The 27,097-nt window shown below is 39.0% G+C and overlaps 1 protein-coding gene across 4 annotated transcripts in view; it reads right to left on the bottom strand.

The window, feature by feature from the left end:
- MYBPC1 (myosin binding protein C1) overlaps positions 1–27,097 on the bottom strand; it is an 87,908-nt gene that overhangs the window by 52,240 nt on the left and 8,571 nt on the right. For 3 of the 4 annotated variants that reach the window (XM_032844278.1, XM_032844279.1, XM_032844280.1), the window contains exons 2-9: positions 18,123–18,167; positions 15,931–15,972; positions 8,109–8,147; positions 7,559–7,594; positions 5,839–5,949; positions 3,764–3,912; positions 3,310–3,427; positions 1,790–1,841 (exon numbers count right to left, since the gene is read on the bottom strand). In XM_032844278.1, coding sequence (XP_032700169.1) covers positions 1,790–1,841; positions 3,310–3,427; positions 3,764–3,912; positions 5,839–5,949; positions 7,559–7,594; positions 8,109–8,147; positions 15,931–15,972; positions 18,123–18,167 — 592 coding nt within the window. The remainder of the gene's footprint in view (positions 1–1,789; positions 1,842–3,309; positions 3,428–3,763; positions 3,913–5,838; positions 5,950–7,558; positions 7,595–8,108; positions 8,148–15,930; positions 15,973–18,122; positions 18,168–27,097) is intronic. The other variant, XM_032844281.1, reaches the window with a different exon arrangement.

Raw genomic sequence — 27,097 nt, 5'->3', positions numbered from 1 at the left:
TTTGTGTTTAAGCAGAGTAACACAAATGCACTTAAGCCAAGCAACACAAAGTACTTTGTTTTTCCAAGTTGGGGTTTCTAGAAACATACCTATGTAAAAAGCAAAGGACTTTTGCTGATCTCTGTTATTCAGGTCAGAGATTGGCTTGGAGGACGAAGTATACCAGTGTCAAATATATAAGTACAAAGCTTATATTCAAAGGTAACTTCTTTGTGTCCATCAATAGTTGAATCAGATAATGTGATACCAACATAACATAAAAATGGAGCTAGTGCAGAGCTTTTCACGAGATGCATTCCTTTCTGTTTTAAAGGGATATCATTGTAAGCTTTTCACTCTCTTGTTAATATTTATACCTTTTAAAATGTATTTTTCAAAAATTTGTTTTTGAATTATTGATGAACCCTTTACTAGGAGTGCTTTCCTACTGAGAAATGCATCTTAAATTAGGCATGCATTGACCTTCATGATTTCATATAAACTCTAAATAGAAGCTATGGAGCTGACATTTAAATGGCACTATGTATTTACTTACATGTTTAATTTTTTAATGAAGATTTTGTTTCCTGCTCTTTACAAATGTTAGTTATGGTTTCTAAGAAAAGAGTCTGCGGGTTTAAAAACAGTGTGTATAACATGTAAGTTATAAGAATTAAAGTCAAATAATGTGTTTTCAAAATTTCTTTAATAGTAGGTATTTAGAGAAGACCTTTTGAAATAAACCCATTTCTATTCTCTGAAACCACAAAACTTGGTGGACTCCATCTCCTTCTCTTAGAATATGCTCATACATTGGATGAACCTACTTTTGGACCCTTTGCATTTGTTGAACATGGGGTGAAGGAAAGTGGAAGGAAAGTAATAGGAATTAAGGTTATGACTTAAAAAATACCAATTGATCGATCAGGTAATATTAAATATATTTTTAAGCAATTAAAATTTTCATTTATTCATAATTTAGGAGAGAAATACGCCTTTTATTAACACACTAAATCATTGCTTTATAATAGTTTGGGATGACTTTCCTTATTCAACAAAACTAAGTAGATTCAGTCTTCGAAGAACAAAATATCTGCTCTCATTGATGAACTTACATTATAGAAGAATTAAGTGCAGAGAGTAAAATAATGTCAGGAAGGGGCTAGTTACATTTCTTATAGCCTAGAACTTTTTTTTCATTTTTCTTCCTTGTCTCCACCCACCCCTAATTTTTCAACCTTGGCAACTGCAAAATAAACCAAATAGGTATCTATATTTTATCTTTCTACAGCGTTCTTTGTTCTGTCAGACTCCGTGGTCTTTCGTTTAGCAATCCAATATTTAAATAGGGCTAACTTCAGTAAGTAGCTACTTAATTGTGGTTTTCTGGACACATGATTAAATAGCTCCATAAGTAATTTCTAAATGAAAAACAATATAAATGAAAGTTTTCTGACATTACTTAACTGGTGCTTTATTATTATATACCTTTCTTGGCCATCTGGTCGAAAATAATGCAATTAAGGAAGAAGCCACATGTGAAGACATAAGAGTATGTTTTTATAAGGCAACTGTGAAACCTGGAAAAATGGGAGCTTCACTATGACAAGAATATTCTAAAAAATGATCAGTTTATACATTAAACCTATGGCTTTTCTAGAACACTGACCTTTGGGTACACAGTATGTTTGACTACAGTGAAGAGGTGCTCTCTCTGGAATACGGAGTGTGGAGGAAGGGAATGTGTGCTTTGAAAACCCTCCACTTGCTCATTATACAGAAGCTACCTAAATTCCCCTTTTGAAGTTACCTTCTCTTGAAAGCAGATCTGATGTCAATGTTTGGAGTAGTCCCAGTAGATTCTTTGAAAGGAAAGAAAACAATAAAATAAATACCCATTAAGTAGGCAATTTTGTGCTCAGTTCCTTTCCAGGCGGTGGGGATTCTTCAGATGGAAGGAACACCAGGTGAAGGGGGAGTGGGGATGGCTCTCCTCCTGGATGGCTGAGCCACTGAGGTCTCATACCTCATCCTCCTTCACACAGAATCAATGTGGGGACTGCAGGAATTACCATATCCAGTTGTTATTCCACCTGCCTTCCCACTAGAATCACCTGAAGAACTTAAAAAAAAAAAATCATCTTCTTGATCTCCTTGTTGGAGATTTTGATTCACTAGATCAGGAATGGGCACCAAGAAATCAATATTCTTCAAAAGCCCTTCAGGTGATTCTCAGAAATGCCAGGTTGAAAAGGCATCACTCAGCACCAGATTCCCACTCAATACAGAAATCTCTACAGCACCTCCATGATCACCCAGCCTTTATTTCAGATTTCTTGAGATGGGCCTCTCACACCTTTGCCAGGCTATTTACAGAGCTTTAAATAGAAAGCTCATGCTAAAGCAAAGACAAAAAATTCACTTCCTCCTAATTCCTACCTTTAGATTCTAATTTGTCTGAAACACTTTTGTGTGACAGCACTTCCCCTATTTATGCTTTGTCTATGCCTGGCCTCTCTCACACTGCATTCAGCTGACTAGCGTGTTGTTTCTGAGTTCTTTATCCTCCTGGGTGCCATACTCTATGAGAGATCCAGGCTGATGTGTGGTGACCATGACCAAAGACATTACTCCAAATGTGGACCAACTAACATGTTGCAGAGAGTAGTGTTTTTTCCTAAACCTAGGTCCTATACCACTTATAATACCCCAGTATTAAATTAAACCGGCTTTGTTTCTTGTAGCTTTATCACATTTTGGATTCGCCTTAAGTTTATGATCTTTGCTGCCAAGTCAACTTTCTCTTTGTGTACTTATAGAAGTGGTTTTATTCCCCCCAATCTACATGTACACCTTTACATTTACTCCTGTTAAACTCACTCTGGACAGTGTACAGCACGTATGAATGGATAACTTCCCCATCTAACATTAGTCCTTATAAGAGAAATCCTCCCTTCCACCCAGATATCCTGACATCCTTGTACCATATAAAATTTCCCCCAAACTTAGGTGGGAATAAGTGAACCCAATGAAACAGGCATGTTCAGTAGAAGAAAAAACGGCTCCAGCCCTTATCTGGGAGATTGAAGGAGTATAGGTAGCATGAAGAAGAGATACTTAGCAGTGAAATCCCTGAAATTCCACTTTAAAATTGCTTCATAACAATTTAACTCAGCAGGCTTCCTGAGGCTACCACAATCAGAAACACACACAGTTTGAAAGAAAACTTTATTTTCAAAATCTCAGAGTATTAAATGACTTTCTTCTCTTCTATCCCCTCACACACCATGAAAAAAACCCACAACTATCCAGACAAGAAGACTCTCTTACCGTGTACTTCAAGATCGAATGTGCAGCTGTCAAACTTATCCTTATAGCTGACCTCACACCTGTAGTTTCCTGCATAGTTCTCTTTGGCCTTGATGATCTGCATCTCGAATGTGTATATCTGCAGTGAAATGCATCAGGCACATTTCAGACCCACCGTGTCAACAGAAAGAAGCTATCACATTTTGATGATTTACGAAATTCCTCAGCATTGGCTTAAAGCTGTATCTGTATCTGGGCATTCCAGCCCAGCGTTCTCAACACAGGATGGGTCAGTGTGATTCCCAGCCCCAGGGCACAACAGGGCAACCATGTTTGAGTGCAGACACCAGGAATGATAACTCTAGAGAAATTCTCTGGAACTGAAATTTCTCAAAGCTGAACTTGAAAATGACCTTCTCTCCACACGGAAGGAACGACTTAGCCAAGCCCCTGTGCCAGGAGTTAAGAGCCTTACCCGAGTTTGCCTTTCGAAGGTTTCCTTCAGCTGGAGGTGCTTCCCAGCTTTGCTGGCCAGGTCCATCCACTTCCCTTTGAACCATTTGATGGTGGGTTTTCTAAGAAGATCTTCAGCCTTGACTTTAGCTATAAAGGTGATATTTGCACCTAGAAAAAGCGCAAGTGATTCAGACTGTGGCTTAAAAATTGCTGTTTGTTTTGGGAAGGAGTTATAGAGGATTGCACTGTATAGACTATGATGTGACTGGTGCCCCTGGAGTTGGGCCCTGAATTTTTTACGCATGCTCTAGGAGTCCTTAGGATACTCCAACTTGTTCTGCTTTTGAGGTTTAGGAGAAAGAAAAGGAGAAATGGGTTAATCGGTGGGAATAGTTTCTGTTTGGTTTTATCATATATACATGAAATAAAAATAGAAAGTCTCATAAATGTATGGCTTTTTATCTATCCTTCTTATTAGGTAAGATGATAGGAAGTCTGGACTTACATGACTAACTATGACTAAATGAAACTAATCTTTTTGAAATCAACCTGCCTATCTGTTTGTATTGACTGACTGGACCCTAAGGTCATCAAAACTCTATCCCAGTACTTTGGCGTCTTCCAGAAACACAAGGGAACAAATACTCCCATCTACCTGCAGTATGCTTCTGTACTATAGATCTGAAAGAAGTAATTTTAGAATGTAGCCAGTTTTGTGCTCATTTGTTGTGATCACAATATATTCCTTATAAAAATTTATTTTGCAGGGTACCTGGGTGGCTCAGTTGGGTAAGCATCTGCCTTTGGCTCAGGTCATGATCCCAGGGTCCGGGGATTAAGCCCCACATGAGGCTCCCTGCTCAGTGGGGAACCTGCCTCTCCTCCCTTTGCTGCTCCCTCTGCTTGTGCTCTCTCTCTCTGTCAGATAAATAAATAAATAATTTTTTAAAAATTTATTTCACCAAAATTCCTGGATCCCCAAGTCCTCTCTAACTTACCATACTGTTTATTTCCTTCATGGCACTTGGCTTTTGTGATTACCTGTTTGTCTAATTTCTTGTTGTATGTTCCTCCCATTAAGACTGTGAGTTCTGAATGTTCACATGTTATAGCACAGTGCCTAAAACAGGTGGTGTAATCAATATTTTTTGAATGAATATCTCCAAAGTTGAGCCCCCGTCCCACTAGTTTCCTCTGAGATACTACACCCTATCATACAATGTGTGTGCATATTTGTAATCATCTTATGGAAGGAGCATGTCATAATGATAGCAAACACTGGCTCAGAGCTTTAAGATATGCCGGGTGCTGTTCATTGTACTTCACAAGTAGTACTCCCATTTTACAGATGAGGTGATTGATTTGAACCCAATCTGGCTCCAGGGTCCAGGCACTCAACTACTATGAAATGATAGCTGTCACTCTTCTTTTCAGGCTATAAAAAGCAGGATTTAGCATGTAAATACAAAAGAATAGTATTCATCCATAAAAAGGAATGAGGTACCAATTCATGCTACAGCTTTAAGGAACCTTGAAAACATTATGCTAAGGGAAAGGAGCTGGACGCAAAATGTCGTATATTGTGTGGTTCCATTTATACTAAATATGCAGAATAGGGGAATCCATAGACACAAAGCAGATTAGTGGTTGGGAGGGAGGAGAGAGGGAGGGGAGGGAGAATAGGGAGTAATGGCTTAGTGGGGTACATGGTTTCTGTTCGGGGTGATGAAACTATTTGGGAACTATAGGTGGCAGTTGTACAACACTGATAACCACCGGTTGTTTGTTCACTTTAAAGGTAAAGTGCAGGGGCGCCTGGGTGGCTCAGTGGGTTAAGCCGCTGCCTTCGGCTCAGGTCATGATCTCAGGGTCCTGGGATCGAGTCCCGCATCGGGCTCTCTGCTCAGCAGGGAGCCTGCTTCTCTCTCTCTCTCTCTCTCTCTCTCTCTCTCTGCCTGCCTCTCTGTCTACTTGTGATCTCTCTCTGTCAAATCAATAAATAAAATCTTAAAAAAAAAAAAAAGGTAAAGTGCATGCAGTGTGAATTTCACTTCCATTTAAAGAGAAAAGCAAGACTTCATGCTTGGCACTCACCAACTTTCACTGATCCTGACTGAGGCTTTTCCACGAACAGAGTGGACAGCTGGGAATTGGCATTCTGCTTGTCTTGTTCTTCCCCAGCAGGTGATTCACCTAGAGACCATTCTAATGAGCAGAAAGGAAGAAAAGGATCATTTCAGGACCAAGTTCTTCTCAGGCAGACTTACCTGGGTTTGTTGTTCTTGTCAACGTCGAGGCTTTTCTTTGTCTAATAAACCTGGATAAATATAACATCATTCTCTCCATCCCTCTCACCTGCAGCCATCAGGAGAGAGTGACAGATTCTCATTCTTACAGGGATGCCTCTTTCACGACAGGGTAAAGAACATTTTGTATTCCTAGAAATAGTAAAACTTTTCAGGTACATTGTTACTCTGTGTTTGTTGGCGGCCATGGTTTGTTTCTCCATTCTGTCTGTCTCCTAACAGATAAACAAGTGGGACGTATACTGTATATTGAGGCAGTACCACGTCATATTAGGTGAATGACTACAGTGTGCCACATCCATACAACAGCAGAACTGGAAAAAACTAAAGGGATAAGTCAGTTTGCTAGTCAACTGGGAAGGATCAAGCAGCCAAACCTGGCCTGGTATTCCTAGATTCCTTGCTGCTATAGGATTAGATAATTCCATTAGGGTTGCATAGATGAGGCCATAGTTGGACGATTAAGTAAGGGATCATGACCTGCAGGCACAAATTTCAAGAATACTAGATGCAAGAAAAGCAGAAAAAGAAAAAAAAATCAATTCTTTGAGGCTTTCCCGTGAAGAGAGAGAAGCTGAAAGTGAAGTTTGTTTTCATTTTCTAGGTTGCACTCCAGGTGCTTAGCTGGTGTGAATCAGCAGTCCACTCCAGTGAGGGGGGCAGGGGAGAGAACTGAAGACATTCCCTCTGTCTCCACGAGCTAAATGTAGAGAAGTTCAGTTTCAGCCACTTAGTAACTGGGGAAAAAAAAGCATGGGTGCCAACTCTGTTAATGTTTCTTGAAAAGAAGGAAAAACATTTAGTTATTTTAGTTTTCATGTATCGATCATGCTATTCATGGAGATCATCATGAAGTGATGTGAACTTTCACAACGAAGTTATGCAATGTAGTCACATGATCATGTGGGGGGTGAAGTGGGGTATGTGTGTGTCTGTGAAATTCATAGTAATAATGAATTGTGGCCACTCATATTTGTAATATGAGGGCAGGAACTTGTATTGTCTTTTTTTTCCTTTTTATACCGACAAGTACCTACAAAAGTGCCCGGTCCATAAGGCCCACAGTAGGATTGTAGTAGGTCCTCAACATGAATTTGTTGAATGAATTGTAGTGATTTCTGACAAGATGCATTTGGAGGCTTTTATAAAATGTAATAAAGTTCTATGGAAATGTGAATTATTCTCTAACTTTAGCAGATCCCCCAAATGGAGATTTTCAGTTTCTTCATCTCTGTGCATTTGCTAAATGTTAAAAATGTCAGCTATAATGGCCACAAATCTGTGGTATATGTGGTTAAGTTACTGTATGTGTGTGTGTCATGCAAAATTAATTATTTCTCAATAAATTAGTTTTCTTATAAGAAGGTACATATTGAAAGATTGCTAAAAAAAAAAAAGCTACAAACTGAATAAAACAAAGATTAGAATCAAAACAGCTTCAAGAGATGAGGTCATTAGTGACTATATTAGGATGGCGTCCGGACGCCTTACTCCAGGCGAGTGCTCACCTGAATCTTTTCTTTCCAGGGCCCGACTACCCATACCTGAAAGGAAAGCGTGATTTGGATGATACAAGGGCAAGAAGTGAAAATGGAGAGCTGACTTCAACCTTCTTGGATTCCCCCAAAACCCGTCTCTCCTCATGATGGGGAGAAAGAACTAGAGTCAGCTTGGGTTGAAAATCAGTAGACCTTCAGCTATGAAAGCATCATAAAAAGTGTGTGTCTTATTTAAGAAACAATAATAAAATAACTCAAATATCTAAAGTACAGGGGATAAGTTCATACAGCTGGAAATAGAACAAACATTTTGTCCCTAAAATTTATATCCAAGATTTACTAATCTGATTTATTTCACAAAGAAATTCTCCTTTTGTTTGAAAAATAAATACATAAAAGATCACCATTAAAACCAAAGTATCCCTCCTGGGCTGACAGGGGCAAAACTTAGTGCCCCTGTTCTGCACACTGTCTCATCAAGGTTCTCTGCCTTTTCTTTTTCTTTACTGTCAATTAACAATAATTATAATGTGGGGTAAGGTGTTGGAATTGTCCTAACCTGGAGGCAGGGCGCTAGGTGGGGAGGCTTCCTCTTCATCTGAAACAAGAAATAGGAATAAAAAGTCAAGAAGAAAAGGATTTTGTCCTGAGTATCCTGCAAAAAGAGAAAGCTGAAAAAGAAGAGAAGAAAACACAAAACGCTTTAAACTGATGAGTAAGCTTCAGAAGACTCAGTACCTAAAAGATTAAACTCAATATTTCAGATCAAAAAGAAAAATAAGTAAGTAAATGGATGAGAGAATAGAGAAATCCTCTCAAAGTGTAGATTGAGAAGTGAAACTCTGTGCAAATATTTCATGTGATTGTACATTAGGAAAAAAATTAATGTTAAAAACCAAACCTTGACAAAGTCAACAATAGAGGTGTTTTCAAGTTCTTATTTTGTAACCTAAAGTCAATGTCAGACATAATTCATATGCCATAGTCATTTGGACATAGACATAAAAAAGCATAAATGAATGAGAACTTAGTCTCTTCTGCCCCTGAAAACCTTCTGATTAATTCCCCTTTTATATTTAGGAGACAAAAGGCAAAAGTGACTACATTAACTAAGATAAATACATTTGTCACACTTGCTAAATTTACCAATATTTATTTTAGGAAATTTGAGGGCATTTTCCCATGATTATATTAATGTTGGTATGCTGTATACTTTTTTAATCCTTATGAAAGCATGTTTATAAAATTCAAAATATGCCTTATATTATTTATGTACAGAGGCACTGAATATTCTCCTTTTCTAAAATGTCTGAATTTCAAAGTGTCTTTACAATTTTAGATGTTTAAATAGGAATTTGGTGTTATCTGAATCTCTGCCTTTCCTTTCCCAAAGCATAAACATTAATGTTAGTGTAAATAATAATACTCTTTATACTTAAAACAGTAGAATAGCTGTGAATTTCAAAGCACAAACCTATATGACTATATAAAATAGGATACGGGACACATGCACCCAGCTGTTAATTTTAAAGTGCTTTAAAAAATTCCCAACAAGAGGTAAAATAGCACATTTTTATATAATCTATTAGAATAGTTACTACAAAGATTATTTACTAGCCTGAAATTCTTTTCTAAAACTGCCAACCAGTAATATGTATTATTACTTTTTAACAAAATAATGAATGTAATATGTAAGAAACTTAATGTCATTATCTTTGAAATGGAGGAGATTCGCTGAACACTGTGGGATTTAGGATTCTCCAGAGGAAACTTTCTGGACTCAAAGAAGCTTGAAAAATGCTAAACTAAATGAAGTTAAATGCATGTATTTCACTGGATTGTATGAATGTGCACTTCCTGAAGGGTATCACAGACTTCTGTATGCTAATGGGCACTGACATTTAGGGATAGAGACAAAAAAAGATCTAGCAGTTAGCCTTTCCCAAACTTCATTCATTTTTTCAATACTTCTCTCCTGAAACATCTGTTAATATTCCACAAAATCATACATTTGGGGAAATATAGGTATGTCTGAGCTATTCCAAAACACCGTTAAATAATCACAATTCTGCATAACTAAAAATAAAATATCTTGAGATTTTTCTATATTATTTGCCATGCATTTAATTCAGTATTTAGAATTTTGTTCTTGCAACCTATTCAGAGACTCTTATTTACTGAAATATGTAAAGAAACTTGATTTTAGGGATGCCTGTGTGGCTCAGTCGGTTAAGCGGTTGCCTTCGGCTCAGGTCATGATCCCAGGGTCCTGGGATCAAGTGCTACATCGGGCTCCTTGCTTGGCAGGAAGCCTGCTTCTCTCTCTCTCCCTCTGCTCTGCCACTCTGCCTGCTTATGCTCTCTCTCTCTCTCTCTCTCTCTCCCTGTCAAATAAATAAAATCTTTAAAAAAAAAAAGAATCTTGATTTTAAAGTCCTGTCAAAACTCTTGAAAATAAAGTTTTAAACCTCAAACAAATCCTAGAAAGGAGCATCTTTACTATATGTAAAGTAGAAGCTAGAACCATTTTGAGTCAAATGATCGCTTCATTTTAGGCATTTTTATGGTTGCGTGTTTGCTTTGTGCACTGTGCATGGTGAATTGAATTAATTGTCTGGAATTCAAAATGATTGAGAAAAGAGTATTAGCATACCTTCATAAAACTAAAATGAAAGGAGAATCCATTTGTTAAGTAAACATTTGATAGGTGAGTAGTTTCAAAGTCCGCTAAATGATGGAGGGGAGTGGGCAAGGAATGAGCTAGTTGGGTGATGAGCTTTAAGGAGAGCACTTATTGTGATGGGCACTGGGTGTTAGATGGAAGTGATGAATCACTAGATCCTACTCTTGAAACCAATATTACCCTATATGTTAACTAACTAGAATTTAAATAAAAACTCAAAGCAAACCTAAAACCTTTTGGGGGGACATGTCCAATTATTTTAGACTATTACTGTATTAAAGCAGTGCTTTAAGGTATCATGTATTAAAGCAGTGCTTTAAGGTATCATGAAATGATACTCTGGATGATCCAACATTACTTCCAAACACCAGTTACTTCTCAACTGAAGATTCATCATACATACATACATGTTCAAATTTACTGAAGTGCTAGAAAATATAATGGACCAGGGGCAAAGTTTTTGATTCCCTTTCAAAAGTAGCTTTGGTCCTGGCATCCCATTAGATTGGAAATGTAGTTAGGATGTTGGATCCTGACCTTAAATTCTTGAGAAGTTGCCTGCTTGAATTTGGTTGAATTGGATGAGAATGAAAGGTCTAATTGTTCCCATTTACTGTGAGAAAACAGGTTCTACTGCTAGCAGAGAAACTGAATATCCAACTCTTCTGGGTTGTGCCTAATTCAACAACACATATGTGAAAGGCTTGGCATCACACAAAGAATATTTTAAAACAAAACAAAACAAAAAATACAATATGTAAGTTATATTTTCTTTTTTTCTGTTTACAAGTGACTACCATGATGATGAAAGACATCTGTTTTTGGATCCTTAGGATATAGCATATCTAAAGACCACAGACCACAGCAGCAGACTCTCTCCCCTAGTTCATGGAAGGAAATTTACCAAAGCAAAATTTCACTTGTCTTTAAGTCATGGGAAAATAGCATTTGTAAAACCATAAAAATGATTCTTGAAATAACTGAAGTTCCCAGAGAGGAGGGCCTGGAAAGCAGAGAGGAAACTCGGTCTCATATTACAAGCCTGAGATTTTAGGGGGGCACACATGAAATCTGGAATGCAGGGTGAGAACTGAAGAGAGAGTAGAATATATAGATTCTTATGCTTCTACATACTTACTTTGCCATAAAATAACTTCTACCTGTGGTTGATTTAAGTTGCCTTTCTAAATTAATTTTTAAGTCATGCAAACTTGGGACAATTGATGAGATCTTTGCAAAGACCAAAAAGCACATAAAATTAAAATATATGTGACTCTCAACAAACCTCACTTAAATGCTGATATAATACCTTGTTTGATTGTGACTAAGATCAGAATCCTCAAGTGGAGAAATCAGTTGTGGAAAACGTTGGCTCCCATGACAAAAATAACAACACCAGCAACAACAACCATGTGTGGAAGGCAATAGCATCAACAGCTAACATGAATTCATCATGTTTGGAGGCATTGGATAAATTTATCATAGTTTCATAATGAAAAGGCACATGCCTTCACACCTTGATGCTTCTAAAATCAGAATACATATATTTGATGAGTTTTTTCCTCCTGCAAATCTATTAAATCTATGTTGCAACTTATAATGGTTGTGTCCCAGAATTGAAAAGTGTGGTAATATTAGCTTCTAACAAAGATCATTACAAAAAATTAATGTAATTAGAAAGCATAGAGAAAGTCCATTAGATGGTTGGTTGTCTGACACCTAAAGGTAAAATTAGACACAAAAAAAATGTAGCATTGAGTAAAAAGCACCAGAATAATGTTATTGCAGAAAAGGGATCTAAATGAAGAAAAAGAAGTTTAATCATTCTTTTAAGAATTTTCATATCAGTTAGGAGAAAACTGGCTGGAACTTGGTCTGATTCACTTCCTCATCTGCCAACCACATTCACACCAAATGAAAGATTCTTCATCTCAAGTTACACGAGATCTTTAATATGCACAAAGTTCATTCACGATAGTTTATGTGGTAATATTAATGTTAGTGCCTGGAAAAAGAAAATACATCTTTATTTACTTGCAGTGATTACAGAACCAAATATTTTTCTGGAAGAAAAATAAAAAGAGGCAGTAAATATCCCAGTTGGGCTTACTGAAATATGAACAGACTATAAACTATTAAGATGCAAAAACAAAAAAATCGTTTTTAAATGTCAGAAGTTATGTATTGAAATGAATACTGCTCTTTAAAGTAGTGTCTGATTCTATGCTCTGACACATCTGGAGCTACTTTCAAGACCTGTTTTGAACCTCCCTTAGGGCCAATTGTTAAGGTAGAGAAGAGACCCAATCTCATTACCCTGTGTTCACATGTACCAAGGTTGGCTGATCAAAAGAAGTATGATCCTACTTGATCACCCACATTATTCTTTACACATGGCTCTCCGTGACAATTGCCTTTTCTAAAACTGTCTTCTGCTGACGGTTGCTCTCCTCTCCAAAGCTCCCTAAAATTGGCTTCAGAACTGCAGGACCCAGCAGCCAGACCCGTGTCTGGCACAGAGCCAACACTTAGTGAAAACTTGCTGAATAAAAGGACATTGGGATAAAAGACAGATCTTTGGTCCCCCTGAGCATATAGAAAGTACTTTGTTGATTTGCCACCTGTATTACTCTGGATGAATTCTAAGCCATGGTAGCATTGTTTTTATGAGGATATTGCTTCCCAGTATGATTACTCTAAATGGGATTTGTGCATCTAATTTCTGGTATTGTTGTTTGATTACACACATTTCTATATTGTCATCTCTTTTGTTTCAATTCCAGGAGAAAGTTGGCAGTACTAGGGAGCAGGATCGCTGGATGGACAACTCCAGAGGCAAGCGAGCAAATTAACAAACACATATTAAAACTCCTTCCTGGGAAATCAGCTATTTCCCAGATAGAGACCCTTAGTAAATGTGAAATATTTGGCAAATCTAACTACAAACACTACTTATAAGATTGATTTAGGAACCAAACAACATTCTGCAGCTATGAAAAAAAAAAAAACAAAAAAAATTTCAGAACATTTCCAGATTGTTGTAGAAAAATTCAGGCAATCTGAGAAAAATATTAAGGCTACATTGTTGTGAATGATGTTCTTACCGGTAATAGTTTTGGAGCTATTAACTGAATATACTTCAATTAACTCAACAGAGGACGAATTAAAGTACTGAAAATGTACTAATATCCAGGAGTGACCATTTTCAATAGTTTTAAGTGAGTTGGCCTTACAGTAAAAATCATCGATCTGTTCTGAGGAGGAACACTCAGAATGCACAAGACCAGTGTCTCCTCCTCAATCTCATTGACTAAAAGTATGCATGCGATATTCATACTCCTGTCCAGCAAACATGGCAAAAGGGAATACAAATCTCTGGAGATGACCACTGTCCATATCATCAACAGCTAAGCCCTCCTGGAAACTCAGTTGTTCATTCTACAAGTATTTACTAGGAGATTGCCACATGCCGCTCTCTGCCAAACACTGGAAGAAATGAGCTAAGGGGACCAAAGAGGTGTTAAGACATGGTGCCTGACTGTCAGAAAACTCCCAACCTGTTAGGGAAAGGAGTGAACCACTAATACGTGATTAAGTGGAGAAAAGAGTGATTTAGCAACAGAGGCGATAGGTCCAAGGGAAATCAGGAGGAGGAAGGGCAGATGAAAGTGAGCTAAGACAGTCAGGTGGAAGCTGCACAGGGGAGTGGAACCTGAATTGACTGGTTAAAGAACAATGGGATGGGCTGAGGGCTGGGGGAGGGTAAAGGATAGGAAGGGACACTCTGGTCAATGCAGAAGAACATCTCCCGTTGCCCCTGTCAGTCTTGCTATGCTCATGCCAGCCTTCTTTCTCAGCCAGGGAAATACATATAGCCATGATTGTGTCTGCCTTTTACTTAAGCATTTTCTTTGAAATTTCTCTGTCCTTGATGAAAGTGAGTAATAGTTGAAGAGGATTGTGTATTAAGAAATAACTTCCAACCACCTACTTTCTTTATTTAGGGATGTCACTTTGTATCATAAACCGATTTGCTTCCTAACCTTGTAGAGCAAATATAAACATGGCAGTTTATGTGGTTGGGCACATGACTACATGTGGCCATGGCCTTGCTTAACTTCTGCAAATGTCAGAAAAAGTGAGGCTAACTACAGGATTCCTTAGTCATCTGCCTTTGCTCTTTTATCATACTGTGTTCTGCATATAGTAATGAGCTTTTACTGTACATTGACTAGTTGATTTTAACCATATTCTCAAGTAAGCATGTGAATATAATATAATGACTTTTCACATTAAGGGTCAGTCACAGGCTTTGTTGAAACACTGACAGCTTGCCCTCTGGGATTATATCATCTACTTTGTTGGTTGAGCCTTACAGCCTAGTCCAACTACCTTTCCAAATTTGGAAACAGAGGTGTATGCCATTGGTCTTGTAGAGAATAATGTTACAATAGCTTCAGCTAAGATGCCCAAACATCCTTGAACCCATCTCATGGAAGGAGTTCTAGGAGTTTGCACTGTCTGCATTCCATAAGCAAATAACCTTCAGACTGTAGCCCACATGGCCAGGAGTAGTATTCATGTTACTATCCATGGGAGCCACTGAAGGTCAAGGACAAAATGAGTGCACCAACATTGTGTGTTCATTTATGAAAGTGTAAGTTCAAGGTAGCTGAAGTAAAGAGGTCCAGTGTACTGAAAAAAAGAAAAAAGTATTTTGTTAATGTATAGGAGACAATAATACCATAGGAATTAGGTAATGAAATATGACATAGTAAGAACAAAGAAATACTTAGCATAATTTTGAGTAGCATCCGAGACAAAGAGAAACATCTTATTGCAATCAGGAAATAATTGGTTATTCCAAAATTTAAACTATGTGATTCAATTCACAAATAAAAGATGAATGTTTAAAAATGATGATACAAACATATAGGCAGAATTGTCAAATCTACCTCTGTGAAAACTTTCTTTTTTGGAAGAGTAATGCTCCTTAGCTTAGAAGAGTTGGTCAGTAATGATAATGACTTCCTCCATGGGGAGACAAAGGAATGAATATTTCATGGATCCACAGCAGTACATGATAAAGATTATTCATTTTTTCAGATTGGATTATGTCCATATAAAATAAAAATAGAGTAATATTGTAATGATAAATGAGTTTCCAGCTCAATAAGGAGCAACATAATGTTTGCTTAAGGTTGCACGTGTCAGCATATATAAGCCATTATATAAGTCCACGCAAATTCATCGTACTACAAAATGAGATGCTAGCCTTCAAGATTACTAGTGAAATCTGGAACAGTTCACACAGTAATACAAAAACAGTTTTTTTTTTTTTTAAATTATGTGTAATCCAGATAACTTTCCAAATTGGCGTAATCCCCTAAAGATCAGACACGTCTTTTCCTTCACATGCACATAACTTGCAAACTACCAATTAATTTGCTGGCATCTCAACAAACACTTGTGATATTTTTATCATTGTTGTTTTTCTTTTAGAAATATGTATCATGAAAACTGATCCATTCATTATGCTGACTGGTCATGCAGAGAAGATGCAAATGAAGAACTCAAAACCACACTGATGGAAAGAAATGCAGAGAAATTCTATCAGATCATCATGACAATCATTACTGACCTCTTTCTGCTTCTAATTTTGTTGAATTCAGCCTTGTTCTCCCTCCCTCTAACTCACCTTTTGCTGGTGTAGTTCCAGCCTCCTTCTCTTTATTTGGTTCTGTGTGGAAAGTACAAGCACATTTTTAAAAGTGTCTTAAAGAAACCATTTTATTATGTGATGAGCAATGGGTGGAGGGTGGGAGAGAAGAAATTAATGAGAACAGAAGACATCATAAATGAAGCTACATATTCATTTATTATGCTATACATGAGTTATGAACTTGGGAATGATAATGTAGAATCACATTAAACTTTTAATAAAAGCAATGAATAAATCTGATCACTTTTTGAAAAAAGTATACAGAGAAACATGCAATACAGATTTTGTTAAAATATACTTAGCTATGTTGGGACTATGTTAAACATGCTGGTGTGAAAGTGAGTATAAAATGTGGGTCACTTCATTTTAGACCCCAAAAGGGACTGACTTTTTAAGGAAGCTTGACCCATGTAATGATTCCAATTGTTTAGACTTCCAGTTAATATAATAGTAATGAGTCAGGGTATAAAATCTATAATTGTCCAGTAGTTTCAAGGAAAATATTTTGGTGGATGTACTAATTTTCTAGGTTGAGATGAGTGGCAATTAATGGAACCCGAGAGCAGTAACATCCGATTTCATCAGTTGAGACAGACTATCTAGCTTACTTCTCTCTGTCCAGAATCATATTTAAATACCTGCAAATGGTGTCTGACTTGTGATATGTGTAAGAAAATAATTATTTTAAGCATGAATTCTCTCTCTTTCTTGGATTGATGAGCAGAGGTCTGAATCTCAACTAACTAACAACTATTTTAACAGAGTTTGGGAGGAGACCTGTTTAGGCACAGGAGGTCAGTCAGTATTATACAATGAATATGAAATATGCGTATGCTATAACAAGGGAAACTTTAGAGTGGCTCAGTGACAGCAACTGATCTGAAGAATAGAAGGAAAAGGTTATGTCCATAATGGCCTGTAGGTCCTCAGTGTACTCAGTATTGTCAAAAATAAATTGGTATGTGCAAGAAGAAAACACACCAAAGAACATCCTAAGAAGAGTGTCACACTATACTGGCTAAAAGAAGACTAAACAGAGCTTGTCCGTGTTTGAACCCATAAGGGGCAGAGCCTCATTCATTCATTTTGATACATAGCAATATTCTTCTATACTGTTTAAGGGCTTTGAGAGTGTGAATCCAGTGTTCTTAGCTGGACAAAGGGGCTCCTATGAACAGTCAGATTTCTCAAAGTTCCCTCCTGAAAATGATCTCCAAGATGGAAGAGCTTCATAATCCCCTTATAAATGTCCATGCAAAAAGATCACCAGCAACTAAGGCCTAGTGAGTTTCTCTTTCACCTAGACTGTGGTCTCCAGTGCCCTCTCACCCCCTTCCTTCACACCATATTGTTAATTTAAGAAACCTGCCTTGAATCACAGATGGCCTTGGGAGGTTCTCCCGGTATTGCTTGCGTTTCAGTATGGCAGTTGTGTTATACTAAGGGGTTCTTCGGGCTGTATTTTATCTTCTACTCGGTTGTAAGCAAACAGAATCCAGGGAAATGTTTTCCGGTTAGAGTTCCAGTCTTTTTCTCTTCCTTAGGTCTATGAGAACGCAAAAGCGGGCTTCACCTGCTCTATGAAGTAGTAATGCCCACCGTCACTCCCTACAACTCTTTACTCCTTGTTTTTTTGTTGCCACCTGGTGGACAACAGGGTACTAAGAACGGGAGAAGTGGAGCCTCAGAGGCCACCAAACTGTCCTGGAAACTGTTTCTCCAGGTGCTTGCTGGTGATATAGTTCAAGTGGGCAGGGGGCTGCTTGTCTTCCAGGACTGAGGTAAAATGCGTTCCCTAAATTCACAAGAAAGATGTGGGCTTTGTTTGCCTTTAGCTCTATGTGAAGAAGTGCTGCAAATCCTTCATTCCTTTGGAGGCTCAGGCTCCACAAAGCTAAAACATGGGCATAACAACAACTTTGGCGTCGCTAGAAAGGTTTCGTAAGTTTGTGACATGCCATTCAAATCAGGTACCATGAGAGGGATATATAAATACAATGCATTATTATTATGACAATCATTATTAGTATAAGCTTATGACAAGTGTGGTCATCCAACTTCTCCATAGGAGTTAGGTTAAAACTCACAGCTTCAGTGGAGGCCAGATCATGCTGGGATGGACGTTCTGTATTTGCGGCCCAAACACGTGAAGCGGTGTTTTTACTCACCTGGGGGTGGGGCTGGGGCTGGGGCTGGGGCAGACACTTCATTTTCTGGAAATGAAAAGAATAATGGAAGTGTTGGTCTCACTTCTCACAGGCAAAAGCTATTTTCCACAGCCCCACGCTGCACTCAACTCTAGGCAGCCAACTCACCTGTACTGACAAGAGGGATAGAGCAGGAAAAGCTTCAACCTGTGGCCAAGACATACTGCCTTTTAGTGTATGGTATGAGGTGAGGATCTAAATGGTACTCTATAGATTTCCATGGTGTACTGATGGGCAGAGCACAGGTAAAATGGGAATCCAGGGTGTCCTGGCCAGCAGGCAGAACATTTAATGGCATTTAAACTGAGCCTGTTTTCCTTTTCTGGAAAAGTGAATACAACACCTATCCCATATGCACAGGTTGCAAAGAGGGTAAGATGAGACACACTGAGTGGCGTTCCTGCCCCTCATGGTCCAAAGTACTCACACCCTGCAGAGCCTAAGGTGAGGACAGTGCTCGGTAAATGAGAGCCCGCTTTCCCCAGAGAGCGAGGACACTGCAGCATCTCTGACATCATCTTGCCCCCATGAGACGTACTTCCTGAATGGTGATGAGACCAAAGTCCTCTGGCTCTGCAGAGTTATCACAAGTCAAAGCAAGACTCATTGGGAAACAGAATCAACTCCTCTCCCGGTTATTTCTGGGAATGCACGTATCTGGTGTAGATTTCTTTCCTTTTAAAAAAAAAAATTATTTATTTATCTATCTATTTAGTTGAGAGAGAGAGAGTGCATGTGAAGACGAATGGAGGGGCAGAGGGTGAAGGAAAGAATCTCAAGCAGGCTCCACACCCAGCACGGAGCCCAGTGCAGGGCCTGACGGCAGGACCCTGACATCAAGATCTGAGCAGAAATAAAAATTCGGAAGCTTAACCAACTGAGTCACTCAGACACCCCCTGGAGTAGATTTCTATCTACACATATCCAAATTTTTGAGAGTTTTGGTTCTGAGGTTTTTATACCTGGCTTTGGATATCCAGAATTATAGAGAAGCCTGGCAGTGAATTCTATTAAAGAAACTTCTGTTAAAAAATATACTATGTCCAAGTAGTTAAAGGCACATCCCATGACCAAAGGGCATGGAATTTCCCCTGTTGAATCCCCATGGATTCCGTGAACTGGGAATTAGTGACATGTGTGTGAATCAGCTTCTCCTACTCCAGGGCAGAAGAGGCAGTTAATGAAGGTAATCTTTAAACTTATTTTCTGCTTGTCAAAGAAAAATTTTCATATTATAAGCACATGTGGGATCCCAGGAGCTCTGTTCTTGTCCAGGTCTAGGATTTTCTAGTTATTTTTCCCACGACTGACTCTTTCTATGCAAAGAGGAAAACAGCTCACAGCAAACAGTTTAGCCCAAAGGTCATCACTATGTGTAGTCCCGGCAGGCTGGAATGAACATAGAAGAAAGAATGGACTGCACCCCAACAGAAATCAAGAAAGGAACAACACAGTGTTATCAGGATGCCGTGATATCTCCTTCCATCACTAATTTTTTTGTGTGTGTGCTGGGTACAAACTCCAAATTTAAAAAAAAAAATTATTTTCATTCAGATGCCCATAAATACGGTACTATTTACTAAAGAGGAAGAAATAAAGGAGAGAAAATGTATAGCTTTCGGGCAGAAAGTAATGTGGCAGGATGCAATATAGTTTCAGGATACAGTGAAACAAGTGTCCCCTGGATGGCATCAAGGGAAACACTTTAGTTTCTTTACCACGTCATGGAAAGGATCTGTAGTGCCAGATCAACCAGAAGACAAAGCCCTCGGCCAAAGCATTTTATTTTCAGAGAGCTGAGTGCAGAAATGGGAATCTAATGTTGACCCCTTGGCTTTGGGTGAGTCGTTGCAGCACACAGATATCAGAATACAGAGAGCAAGAAGCCAACTTCTTTGGCATACTATCTTTCGGACAGGGTCATTGTTGCCTAATGCCCGAGAACCTCTGCCTGGCTCTCCTTGTAGATGAGTTTCTCTGGCTTCCAGCCTCTTTTTCCCATAACTGCAGGGATTACTTAATGCCACAACCGTGTTTCACCCTGTTATTCTACCAGAGAGGGTCTCTGTTACCTATTTGGTTAGTTCTACACTCTTTAAGTTCACATTCAAAGCCATTGCCAGTGGGCACTTCCTCCTTCCCTTCTCTTAGCGCACCCTGGTGGCCCCCGCTGTTCTGGTTTCTCTTTTCAATGGCTGATCTTTCTGCCCCTGAGAAAAGTGATGATATTCTCCCCAGTAGACTTTGTTTATTCTCTGAATGTGATTGTGACCGGTAGATCTCGGTTTGAATCCTGAATCTACACTTTATTAGTTGTGTAATCTAGGGTAATTCCTTAATCTCTGTCAGCCTCCCTGAACTCATTTGTGAAATAACAACAAGGTACTAATCTAACTAAATTATAAGCACAGTTCCCATATGTAGATAGAGGTCTAAAATTTACAACAATAACTACTATCGTTATTTTGTCAGTCTTGGTCTATCTTTTTATATTTCTCTGAGGATTCCCAGAACTGATTTTCCCTTCTGTTCCCCTCCCTTATTCTCTTGGCATTCTGAACCCCATGATAATATACTCTTTATTCACTAATTATTTTAAAATTATTTTCCAGGGGTGCCTGGGTAGCTCCATGGGTTAAGCCTCTGCCTTTGGCTTGGGGCATGATCTCAGGGTCCTGGGATTGAGCCCCGCATTGGGCTTTCTGCTCAGCAGGGAGCCTGCTTCCCCTCCTCTCTCTGCCTGCCTCTCCACCTACTTGTGATCTCTTTCTATCAAATAAATAAATAAAATCTTTTAAAAAATTAAAAATAAAATTATTTTCCATTTATCTCAATGTATTTGTTTCTTTTCCCTCCTAGCTGAACAAGGGCAAGGATCTTTCATTTCCTTTCTTGTCTCCCTAATACCTCATTTTCTTGTTGGAAACACATTAAATGCATAGTGAATTGATAAAAAAGAATTCAAAGGGCTTCACTGGTGATCGTGTAGGGACTATCACACTGGCCATGCTTTCTCAGCATCTATGTAAACAAAAGCCCATTTTTATAAGGGAAGCTGTGCTTACTTAAAATCCTGTTTTGGAAGTAAGGCCAAGGGTGAAATCTAATAAAAATAAATAAAAGATAATTACTCTGGATACTGAAACTAAGTGTGTTCTGAATGTGAATTGTCCGTTTCCATTGTACTTGTATGTAAAAGCCCCAAAATCAAAACAAAATGAGAATTTAAAGGGCTTAGTTCAAGTTCCAACAAATCCACAGAACTTTGATCATTAACTGCCGATTAGATTATCAACAGAACCGCAGAAATATTATAGGATATTAATACCGATATTTTTAGAATGTTTGCAGGAAGTGGAAGTAGGAAAATGCATGCCTGCCTGGTATGAAGGCAGAGCCAAAACTTTTCCTTCTTGAAATCATAGAAACCCTGTTACTTTATAGCCAGTAGAGAAATAAATAGGCAACAACTACTTATAGGCACCCACTGCATGAAGGACACAGTGTATGCTGATGTGTGTTAATCCTTACCATCCTTACTACTCTCTAAAATCAGTGCTTTAAATATCCCCATTTTGCAGATGGGAAGTGAGGCCCTTTGAGGTCCGTCAGCCCATTGAAGGGTGGAGCCAGGCTCTGTCCGGGTCTGCCTGACTCAGAACCTGGACTTTGTCACGTGGGGCTGCACTTCCCTTCTCAGCTTTCATATTCGGTGGAGGCAGAAGTGGACTGATGGACTTTCCAGAAATATCACTCTATTTTTCCTGGTGAGTTGGTTGATCTATTGCCATAGCCACATAACCTCCTATGGGTGTTGTACTAGCTGTAGGAGTGGAATGTGCCTGAAGTTCCTTATCTATGTAGTGGAAACAATAGCATAACCTATCTTAAGAGTTGTTGGGAGAAGTGGGTGAATTCCTGCGAAAGCAAGGAATGTGGTAGACACCATATACACTTCAATCTCTTTTTATTGTTATCACTGTTATTGTCATAATTTTACTCTGACACATTTGTGAGTACAGCACTCCTGTCTTTCTACACATGCCATTTGCTAGGGATTTGCCTTATTTCTAGGTCTGTGGCTGTATCACGTTAGAACATGTTTGGAATTGGGTTGGGGGCTGAGGAAGCAGAGGAGGTAGACCCCTCACTCTCCTAACTGTAAAATGGTAATAATAATTGATTTTTGATGAAATTTACATACACTGCAGAGTCTGTACAATGTAGATAAATGGACCCACCAATCAGTAAATCCTGGTAGAAGAGAAAGGATAAAAAGATGAACTCTCAATAGTTTGCAAGACATTTGAAATGAAGAATTCCAGCTGTCTTAGATCTGGAGAAATGGGAAAGCTGGAATAGTAAAGGCCACGAATTAAAGGAATTAAAGGAATTAGATTGAAAATGCACGATTACAGGTATGTCTCAGAACCTAAGGCATCTCCTTTTGCCTCAAGGAACTGCTCATATATCTCTCTTACTCCAAGGCCTCTTTTGTCAATGATAGGTTTTGCCAAGCCTAGCTTCACCCACACCTCTAAGAGTCATTTGTATGTTCCCCAGATTCATTAGCTGCCTCTATAACAATGATTCATTCACAACGATTTCCACAGTACCCACTGAATGGGAACTGTAGGAAGAAGGACCCAGGCGGCCGGAATTCATTGAGCATAAATCTATTATAAATCTCCCAAGAGTGGGCACTGATAAGATGAGATGCCTGTGTTTAAGAAATTCACAGGTTGGGGCTCCTGGCTGGCTCAGCCAGTGGAGCATGCAACTCTTGATCTTGGGGTTGTGAGTTCAAACCCCATGTTGGGTGTAGAGATTACTTTAAACATTTTTTTTTAAGATTTTATTTATTTATTTATTTGACAGAGAGAGAGACAGAGAGTACAAGCAGGCAGAGAGGCAGGCAGAGGCAGAGAGAGAAGCAGGCTCCCCACTGAGCAAGGAGCCCTACGTGGGGCTCGATCCCAGGACCCCGAGATCATGACCTGAGCTGAAGGCGGCGGCTTAACCCCCTGAGCCACCCAAGCGCCCCTAAACATTTTTTAAATAAAAAAAAATAATAAGAAGAAGAAGCTCACAGGTAAATTACTCTTTTCTATCAAGTCAGTCACAAAAGCAGGTGGCTTTGCACTCTCAAAACATTCAAGACTCAACATCTATAGTCCCTCTAGTGCTTCTGAAATTGCTGTGCACATATGAATCACCTAGGGATTTGATGAAATGCAGATTCTGATTCTGGGGGTCTATGGCAGGGTTTAAGTTTCTGCATTTCTAACAGGCTCCCAGGTGATTCTGATGCTGCTAGTCCACACTCCACAGTCTGGGTAAGTAAACTCAGACTATGCCCTAAATATCACCTAATCCTGTCCCATTTCAAACGTGATTGTAAATGGTGAAGGGTTTACAGTACATGGGGAGTTCTCCTCTCTGATCACAAGCTTCTTGAGGACAAGGTCTGTCTCCTCCTCCTTTTCAAATTCTGCACAGCAGGTGCTCTATAAATATAGTTGACTGGCAGAGTGTTCCTACTCACACAAAAACCCCTTCTTCTCATTGCCAAGAAATCAAGAACCATTTGCTGGCACTCCAAGGGCAGCTTTCTTCATCTGCGTTACCCACAGAGAACACTATGTCTCCCATTGGCGACCCTCCTGCTGGCTAAATGGTGGGAGGCATTCACCCAACCCCATCGTTTCTTAACAATGGCAGGAGAGAAATCAGGCTAGAGTTTTGCCCCTTGGTGCCGATACAACCCTTGCCTTTCTAAGGAATTCCGCCTTCCAAAATCTGGGCTGCAAATAACCCAAATAATAAAAATCTCAGCAAATAACCCTCCATCAGCCATGCCAGCTCCAATGTCAATTAGCTTAGCCCTGTCCACACTCTGAGGAGGCACCTGTCCTTGGGAAGCTCTCCATGTCTTTAGATTTAGAGATTTAGAGCAGAAGGTTATTTATTGAAGGGAGGCCCTGCTATGCTTCTGCTTATTCAAAAACACAAAGGCAGCTTTTGTAGGACTTTTCTGCCAGGTGAATGAAGTCGGATTTTTGTCTCCCTCTTCCTCTTGCCTTGATTAGGAAACACACAGACGGGATGGACTAAAGGATATAGAACCTGCTGTTTTAAACTTATTTTTAATAAAAGGAAGAAACTCGGAAACCCAGAAAATAATAAGCCCAAAGAAATATTCTTATGGACAACATGAAAACTAACTAGATTCTGAACCAGCAACGAAAGCTACCTCCTTCTTCCTCAGGCAAGGACGGCTGTTCTTTGATCCTTTTTAGTTCACAGATATAGTCTTTCCCTCCCTCTGCAACACTGAAACGTGTTCAAAGGGCTTGATCTATTTATGGTGGATTTTTCCTATGACCACCTACTGTAAAAAGCACAGGTATGCCACCAATGGCATGCCTGCATGGAGAGTGCCAGGGCATTCTAACTGACGGGCGCTGGTGGCAGCTAGTAAACAGACAGCCCATATGTGGCCTTGGTGCTCTGCTGGAAGACCAGAACCTAGTCACTCCATAAATGGTCAGGTTTTCTCCAATGAGGTCCATTCCTATTTTCCAGGATCAAGGGTTCCATGGTCAGTAAATTGAAGGAGGAAAAAAAATCTTCAATCTTAGGAGGCATTAATTAACCTGCCTCTCTCTATCTAGGTGTCTCCACACCAAAATGATAGAAACATCCCAGCTCTCTCCTTCCCATGGGCTCACGGGCTCATATAATACATTGTTTGACCTACTTAAAAGTATCCTATTGACCCTCAATTTAGCCTTTTGCTAGCATGGAGAATGTAATTACAACATATGAATATGTTGTATAGGCATGGAAAAGACAGGGAGAACATAATAATAACAGTTGTTATGACTGAGTGGTAGGATTATATGTCTTTTTTGTGGCTTTCTTTTTGTCACTTTTTTGGGATAAAATAAATGTGCTAAAACCATGTTTTGGTAATTTGGTGTGTAGATGAAGACTGTTATGTTATTCTTTTTTTTTTTTTTTAAGATTTTATTTATTTATTTGACAGAGAGAGAGAGAGCACAAGCAGGGGGAGAGGGAGAGGGAGAAGCAGGCTTCCCTCCGAACAGAAAGCCCAAGGCGGGGCTTGATCCCAGGACCCTGGGATCATGACCTGAGCTGAAGGCAAACGCTTAACCGACTGAGCCACTCAGGCGACCCTGTTATGTTATTCTTAATTATTATTTATTCTCAAAGTCTCACTCTTGGTTTGAAATAAGCTGTGTGAATGCTTTATATATTGTAAACATTGTGGTGAATGAGGCTCTATCTGGCCAACTCCTGTTTTTGTCATTTTGGGTAGTATAGCAAGTTATCTTTCTTCTTAGGTTAAATAGGCTAAACACGTCTGGCATATCCCCCATTGATAGTGGGGTTTGGGACTGCATGCATGTTGCAGCCTCGACCTCATATGTCCAGCACAATGTAGACTGCTTTAATATAAAATATTATTTGCATGAAGATGTTAATAATACTTGGAGAAGTTTTGGATATATGAATTATAAGTGTCATCAAAAACACAATGACAATGCGTTTGTATTGGTCATATTCTTTATGCATCAGAATCTAGATTTTGGACATAAATAAATGTTTAATGTAACATTTTCATAGTTATATGCTTAATTTGTCCCCTATTCTATTCATTATAGGCTGTGGGTGTGGATATCTTGTACCTTGGTATTTAAGGATTTAGATACTTTTTTAGAGGCGATTCTTTACTGATTTATAATAGTGATTCCTAAAGTATTGTCTAGGCTCCTCAAGAGCTCCTGAGACTTTTTTAGGGAGTCTATAAAGTCAAAACAATTTTCATAATAATGCTAAGACATTATTTGCCTTTTTCACTCATATTCTCTCAACAAATATGCAGAGGATATATAATGTGTGATGACATCAAAATTGTCTGAAAGCCCATAGAATGTGTACTGTGTATTTTTATGTTTTAAAATTTTATCAATTTTAATTTCTAATATAGTAAATATCGACAGAATGTGTGTAAACAAACACATTTTAGTATCTCAATAATTATTAAGTGCCAATGTATCTGAGACCAAAAAGTTTAAGAAACATTTAAAATTTGTGGTAAATCTTCTTAAAAAATTATTTTGTGAGTGCCTGGGTGTCTCAGTGGGTTGGGCCTCTGCCTTCGGCTCAGGTCATGATCTCAGGGTCCTGGGATGGAGTCTTGCATCAGGCTCTCTGCTTGGCGGGGGGCCTGCTTCCTCCTTTCTCTGCCTGCCTCTCTGCCTACTTGTGATCTCTCTCTGTCAAATAAATAAATGAAATCTTTAAAAAAAAGAATTAAAAAAAAACTCATGTCATATGTCATTAAGGAAAAATCTGTAGCTTTGATTAATAAAATGAATGAAGCAGTCAAAAATCATAAATTGATTTAGTGGTCTGAAATATAAGTTATTTTCCTTTGTGTACAGTAATAGAGACAAAAGGGTAATATTGTCTAGTACCTCACCATCTCCCTACTCAGAATTCAAGTATCTAGCAACCTCACTTGTCCAGGTAACAGCTGCTGACCGGCCAGTTTAGAAGGGTCTCCAAAATGCAAAGTGGATTTGTCTCCAGCTCCTCAAGCTCTGTGCACTGAGAGCGCCAAATGCTTTACTCACAAGAGAGCCCACCCAGGTCCTCAGCTAGCCTGGGAAGTGGGACTAGAGTGAGGCAGGCTAGGGGCCAGATTTAAGGAGGCCCTTGCTCACAAGTACCAATCCAGCACTTGCACGACCCTGAGAGTGAGTGCCTCCTTAAACATATTGCCACAGGTGCCCCAGGGATACTCCACAGTGCAGCCCCACTCTGGGGGATTAAAAACCTGGCCTTGGGTCCACAACAAACAACAAAGAAAAGAGAGGACAGCCGTCACATACTGACTGACAAGAGTA

This window comes from Lontra canadensis, unplaced genomic scaffold, assembly GCF_010015895.1.
Source record: "Lontra canadensis isolate GAN:19392208 unplaced genomic scaffold, GSC_riverotter_1.0 scaffold150, whole genome shotgun sequence".
NCBI classification, from domain to species: domain Eukaryota; kingdom Metazoa; phylum Chordata; class Mammalia; order Carnivora; family Mustelidae; genus Lontra; species Lontra canadensis.
This window is presented reverse-complemented; position numbering and strand designations above follow the sequence as displayed.